General features: G+C 32.6%; 1 protein-coding gene across 1 annotated transcript; it reads right to left on the reverse strand.

Moving 5' to 3' along the window:
- Positions 1–1,656: 1,656 nt before the first annotated feature.
- LOC100888691 (protein LKAAEAR1) lies at positions 1,657–6,434 on the reverse strand. The gene is made up of 6 exons (XM_011669023.2): positions 6,260–6,434; positions 5,338–5,454; positions 4,583–4,734; positions 3,836–3,893; positions 2,498–2,620; positions 1,657–1,842 (listed from the first exon to the last, which is right to left on the reverse strand). Exons 1-6 carry the CDS (start codon positions 6,269–6,271, stop codon positions 1,777–1,779), a joined length of 528 nt encoding a protein of 175 aa, XP_011667325.1. The 5' UTR covers positions 6,272–6,434; the 3' UTR covers positions 1,657–1,776.
- Positions 6,435–6,589: the final 155 nt, after the last annotated feature.

Raw genomic sequence — 6,589 nt, forward strand, 5'->3', positions numbered from 1 at the left:
AAGCAAGGATTTCAGTAGCTTATAACAAAAACTGTCATTTGTCACTGATGACAAGTTTTGTGAAATGGGGCCCTGGAAAGCAAAGTCTATAACAGTTAGTGATGTGACGTATGTAAATTAAGAATTCTTTTTGGGAGGACACATCTGAATGAAAGTTACGCTAACATTAAGCCTCATTGACATGGTACATGTATATATGTGCAACTAGCAAGTCAATATCCTAACGATGTGGTTCTAACTCTGTGTGTGAGAGAATTATGATTTTCAATAATTATGAAGTTTGCATTCTGGATGATTTCTTTTGTGCCCTTACATATCGGTAAGCTTTAATTTGTTTTAATTAAGTTGATTCATTATTCCATAAAAATCACATTACAAGAACACACTAAGTTGCCTTGCATTAATACTATTGTAAGGAATGATTTCACATGAGTATACTTCATGCACCAGATAGAAAATAAGTCAACATACAGTGTATTTTAAGTTGTAATCCTCATCTTCACAAATGGCATAAGGCATGAAAATAATTTTAAATATGAAAACATCCAAATTGAACATAAATGATTGCTTGAAAATATGGTTCACACACTTATATTTATTTAAAAAGACATATAATACTAAACCAAAAAGTACCATATTTTATCAATGACTTTTATAAATGCATACATAATTTCCTTATCTATTCCTTACATTATCTTCAGTATAATTGCATTCTCACAAATGAGGGGGCACCAGATTTAAAATTATCATAAATTTTTTAAAGAAAAAGACTTTAAAAAAAGATTGAAATCAATTTACGTAATCATAACATGAATTTTGCATCAATTAATGGCACTGACAGATGATAAATGAATAACATATCATTCATAATGTTTACTGTCTTATAACAAAGATTAAATACATATATATATATATATATATCAATTTAAAAAAAAGCATCATTTGTCTATCATTCTCTCAATGATATGTTACACAAAAGCATTACAACCTTTCATATCCTGTAAAAATATCAAAAAGGGCTTTCAAAGTGCAATGTTCAATTTCCTGAAAAATTGATTATAAACCTGGCAATGTCATTTTGCTAGCGACATTGTTTTTAATTTGAAATTGTATAGAAAGGAGCCATCTGGTGAATTTGTAATGAAGGAGCAACCGTAATACCAATTTCATACAGAAAAAGATTACAGAGATACTGGTATTCCAAAGATTTGATTTTGGTAATGGCTGTTTGTCTCAATGACATATGTTACACAAAAGTAACCTTCCACATCCTGTAAAAATATCAAAAAGAGCTATCAGTACCGGTATGCAATATTCAATTTTCTGAGAAATTGATTATAATCCTGGCAATGCCAATTTGCTACTGAGTTTGTAATTTAAATTGTATAGAAAAAAGCCATCTGGTGAGCTAGTAATGATCATTCGAAGGACATGTAACATCTACATTGCCCTTGATTCAATTGCTTGAAAAGTCTTGCATGGTGATCGTATATCAGATTATTCAAAATTCAATCTCCAAAATTTAATTTGGGTTTACTAAACCTTCTGACAATGCTGTCCCACCTCCTCCCAACATCATTGCAAATAACTGGGACTTAACAGTTTTCTCATCTGTGATCCAAACAAGACTAAAGAAAGACCTCAAGACTTGCTTTATCCATCAGGTTTTCTTTCTTCTCTTCATTTTATTACAATACATACAGTGTATATAACGTCTAGTTTCAACATCTTCAAATGCAGTATCAATATGGAGATTGAGGATTACATCTGTTTTGATCAGCTCAGATCTCTGTCGATAGTCAGCCCTCTCTCATCTTCTAAAAGAGTCTCCACTCGTGTTCTCTGCAAGGAAAAAACAAAAACAACAGACAAATAAACACATAAATGAAATTAATTACATGATTTATATCAACTACAATTATATGGGTGCAAGAATGCAAATGTCCTAGAAATCTATTACAAAGTAATCAATGGGAAAACTAATACTGGGTTAACAGGGACCTCTTGCATATGGTCTGTTCAAAGCCAGGAGGGCTTTAAATTCTTCTTAAAGTATAGGAGTTAACACTATCGGCTCTCAGTACGTGATATAGAGTCAAACCTGCTTTAGTGACCACCTGTCTACAAAGACCACCTGTACAAAGGCTACATTTGTTGTTTCCCTTGAAAATGGATTCTCATTGATTCATGTACTAAAGGAACCTGTCTACAAAGACCACCTGTATACAAAGGCCACTTTTTGTGTTTCCCTTGGGTGGTCGCTATAGACAGGTTTGACTGTATTTACATATTTTCATACTTATGATTAGTTATGAAAGATGCTAATGAGCATTACTCCCAAAATAAAATTCAACTGGTTTTCAACCAATTTCCCACCAAACAGAATCATGCATCTAGGCCTTGCAATTGATGTTTGGGATTATCGTTGATTGCATTTCTCTGCATAAATTACAAAGCCCCAGAACGTTTAGTTACATGAGATAGAGTGGATATATACCTCTAGCTTATCCAGTGTATCTGATGGACTATTCTTGTCTGGTACATGTGGGACCATGGCTTGTAGTCTGACTGCTTTGATGGCAGATGGTTGGCAAGATATTAGATGTTTTACTTCTTGAGCCTGCATGGTGGTAAAACAATTGACAGAGATTTGAAGAAAAAAATGAATATGTGATTCATGGATCGATGGGAGCAGACAGACAGACAAGAGAGAGAGAGAGAGAGAGAGAGAGAGAGAGAGAGAGAGTGAGAGAGGGGAAGAAAAAAAAGCAAGAGAAAGAGAGAGGTCAGGGAAGAAAAAAAGAGAAAGAAAGAGAGAGAGAGAGGAAGAAAAAAAAGGAGAGAAAGAGATAGAGAGAGTACATAATTTGCAGAAAAAGCAATCATAGTCACAATCTTCGTTATAATTTCATAATCAATTTACTAATACAACTGTTCCTCTTCTCTTCCATTTATATTGAAAAAAAATTGCCTTGCCTATATAATGACTATCCACTGTAGACATACTGAAATAATCAAGTAGTTCATAAACCAGTATAAACTTGTTTATGAACTACTTGATCATTTTAGTTTGTCTACTAAATGATTTGAGGAAACAACAATTTTCAATAAATATTCATTTCAGTGACCTTTTGAAATTTCAGCATGGCAGGCAATGTTCACTCCTGTCTGCTCATGCTTACTGATTAATGTTAATTGCATTCCTCCTTGTTTACAAATTTTAGCCAAGAAATCACTCTTCACTTCTTTCATGTAGATTTCTGTAATTTATGATTGTAAATTTCACTATTGTTTTATACACATACCTACAGTGTACATTTCACAGCTGCTAGTGTAAATTACCCACAAGTATTTCCTGTGTAATCTACAACCTGTCAATCACAGATGCCTTGCTTGAAACATGACCTCATTCTTCCGTGAACTTTATTCAGAAATCAGCAATTCTGTAATATTTTAGTAATTCAAATTTGGATATGAATAATAGGAAATGTATAAGTGAGAAATTAAATGCATTTCCAAGCTTTTTGCACCCAATTCCCAACTGATAGACATTTCTTTCTGGCTCTTTATGTAAAATTAAAGTACATGTAGATATATTTCCCATTTATAGCACAATCCAGAGTCATAAAATTTCAGTAAAATACACTTTAAATTTTCAAAATAAATACCTTTAAATATATAATTACATTACTAGAGTAGAGTCATGGTGATTATTTCAACAGGAGTACCATAAGCCCGCAAAATACACTGTTAGCCATAAAAAATAAATATATTCACTGCTACCACCATACCATCCCATCAATTGTAGTAAAAAAAAATAAAATTAAAAACTTACTCTGTTGGCTTGGTATCTTAGTCTCATGACCCGTAATCTGTTCCTAGCTTCAGCAGCTCTGTGGGAAGATACGTATAGAAGATATTACAGTCACATTATTTTAATCAAGCAGTTTACTGAATACAGAATATAAAGATACAGAATTTTGATTTGAAGGTGATGCAAAAGTAAAAATATAAAATACAAAGATTTGTTAGAAAATGAAGAAGAAAAAAAAGCTGGATGCAAAAGAATGTCCAAAACATGTACACTGAAATAAAGATATGAGGTAATAACTAACATGTAACTTTCAAAAATTTAGTGAATATGTAGTAACAGAGCACAATGAATATTATTTTTCCAGGCCTAAAATTTGAACCAAAATATAAACTATGAAAACATACAGGACTTCATCATGACAGAAACTAAAGATAGAAGAGGATTTGGTAGGAAAGGGGAAGAAGAAAGAACTTTGGCTGAACACAAATATAAAGATACAATACATCCAAGAGAAATGTAAGAAGGGGAGAGAAAGAGGCAAACAAATGTAAAGGCCTAGAATATATGAGGAAGAATATATTAACAGGTGAACATTTATTGACAAAAAAGCATGGAAAAGGAAAGTGGGAGAAGTACAAGAAAGAGGATGAAAGGGAAAAGATAAAAAATGAACAGAACACAAATTTTGAGGAAGAAACTCACAAAACACCTGAAACAAAGAGATATTTAGCATACATGTTAGAGGAAGAAGATGAGAAGACTACTCACTTGAGTTGCCCAATCAACTGATTGTGTTTATCCTTCTCCATATCAACTTGATTTTCTGTTCTTGTTTCTTCCACCTCTTTCTTGCTTATATCTAGAACCCTCTTCTTGGAGCTGGCTATGGCTTCTGTCGCTTCTTTTGGTGGATCTTCATACTAGATAGTAAAGAAACATGAAATTAATAAATTACATCAATAATACAAATATATATATATATATATCTAGGCCTACATGTATATCAATGATTGACAATATCATTTGTTAACTTACTGTAATTGTATAATTCTAGAAACATATATTCATATCTTTTTGCATCATATATTACATATTGGATATATCATAAAAAATTTTAATGACGAATTGAATATAACCAATTTCAAAACAATGTAAGTTGATCATTTGTACAGAACACTGTCACTCATATGGTTACAAAGTACATGTATATTGGGATAACCTGAATAAGATTAAGAGCATTTAAAAAAAAACACTTATGCATGGGCCTATGAACTTGGTCAGGATTGATATAAAAAAGTAAGTAAAAGTATGTTTGGAAGAGTTTATTATCATCTATGATCACCATCATATTGCACAATACTAACATTGACATGTATGGAAATCTGCTTTAAAAAAATAGAACTCACCCCCAAAAAGAATGCATTCTAAATTAAAATTCTCAAATTAGATCAATGGAATATATTACTTTTGGCTTTCAATATTACACAAGTGCAATAAAATATTTCATTCTTTAAAAGACTCACTGCTAAATATTTGCTCCTTTGAGTTGGATGCATTGCATTTAATTCCCGTTGACTCAGCTTCTTGCGGTTCTGATATTTGAATCCACCGCTCTTCATGCTGATTCCATCATCCTTATCCTGTAAAAGGTAGAAACAGAAGTATCTATAAAATAATCACTGAGAACATTACTGCTGGATATGATTTAGGTCTACATAAACTTATCAAATGCAGACCAATGTCAATGCAAGTTAAAACATTTTTTTTTCTTCACCAAACATACGAATCATGAACTCTGAAATGGAAGAAAAAAGGATCGAGGTCAAGGTGCAATAAAAAGAAGAAGCTCTGAATGAGTGTGGCCCGCACTTGCTAACAAACACTGAAACAGATGAAAAGCCATAAGGATTTAGATCTATTACAAGTCTGCAAAACTTACCAAGACACCCCAGTCGAAGAAGCCAATCAAAGAAGAACAAATATTTTGGTCAGGCCCAGGGCTTGAACTTACTCTAGTTTGAACCTTGGCTTAAGTTAAGTTTGATTTACTCTCAGTCTCACTCTCAGTCTCACATCACACTTTCACTTTCAATTTCACAGATTTATGAGTATCAAAAAATTTAGACATGTCTTCACAAAAAACAAGTAATGAAGTATATCCATAGCGCCAGCCATGTATTTTTATGTTTTTGATTATTTGCAGTTAAATTTCATTTACCACATTACCAGTCAATCATTTCCTATAGACTTCTACTTCTAGTATTATTAGATTTGAAAGTAAAACAGACGTTACTTAATTTCATGTACACTGCACAGCTAGGCCTACTAGTACAGGCAAAGCAAAGCTGACCATGGCCAGCGCGGCGCGCAGTTCAGCGTCGCGTCAGGCAACATTTTACAATTAGGGTCTAGTACATTCAACTTCACTATCAAAGTTCAACCTACCTTTTCACCCATTTTTATTTAATTCTTGAAATGAATGGTTAACCAGCTCCTGCCCAAGAGTGCTATGCAGAATAATCTGAAAGTGATATGGAAGTTGTCAATGACAGTCACTCTTCCCTTCCCTAAAATAAATCAAACGCCTCACAATACTCGTACGTACACGTCGTGTACTGTTTATGCGTCGCGTTGGCAGCATACAATCGTAGACGTGATCAGCATTTAAAAAAGATATATCATGTTTTCATTAAAAATTAAAATACAAGAAAGTTGTAAAAGAAATTAAAAATATCAAAAATCAAATTAAATATATTAATTATATAATATAAATTT

The sequence above is a fragment of the Strongylocentrotus purpuratus genome, unplaced genomic scaffold (genome assembly GCF_000002235.5).
Source record: "Strongylocentrotus purpuratus isolate Spur 01 unplaced genomic scaffold, Spur_5.0 spur5_scaffold_7, whole genome shotgun sequence".
Lineage (NCBI taxonomy): Eukaryota > Metazoa > Echinodermata > Echinoidea > Camarodonta > Strongylocentrotidae > Strongylocentrotus > Strongylocentrotus purpuratus.

Bases quoted from the DNA above. Each gene is read 5' to 3' on its own strand.
- LOC100888691 (XM_011669023.2), bottom strand. The intron at 2,621-3,835 runs GTAAGTTTTTAA...ACCACCATGCAG, and splicing joins TAAGATACCAAGCCAACAGA to GCTCAAGAAGTAAAACATCT. The intron at 1,843-2,497 runs GTATATATCCAC...TTTTCCTTGCAG, and splicing joins ATACACTGGATAAGCTAGAG to AGAACACGAGTGGAGACTCT.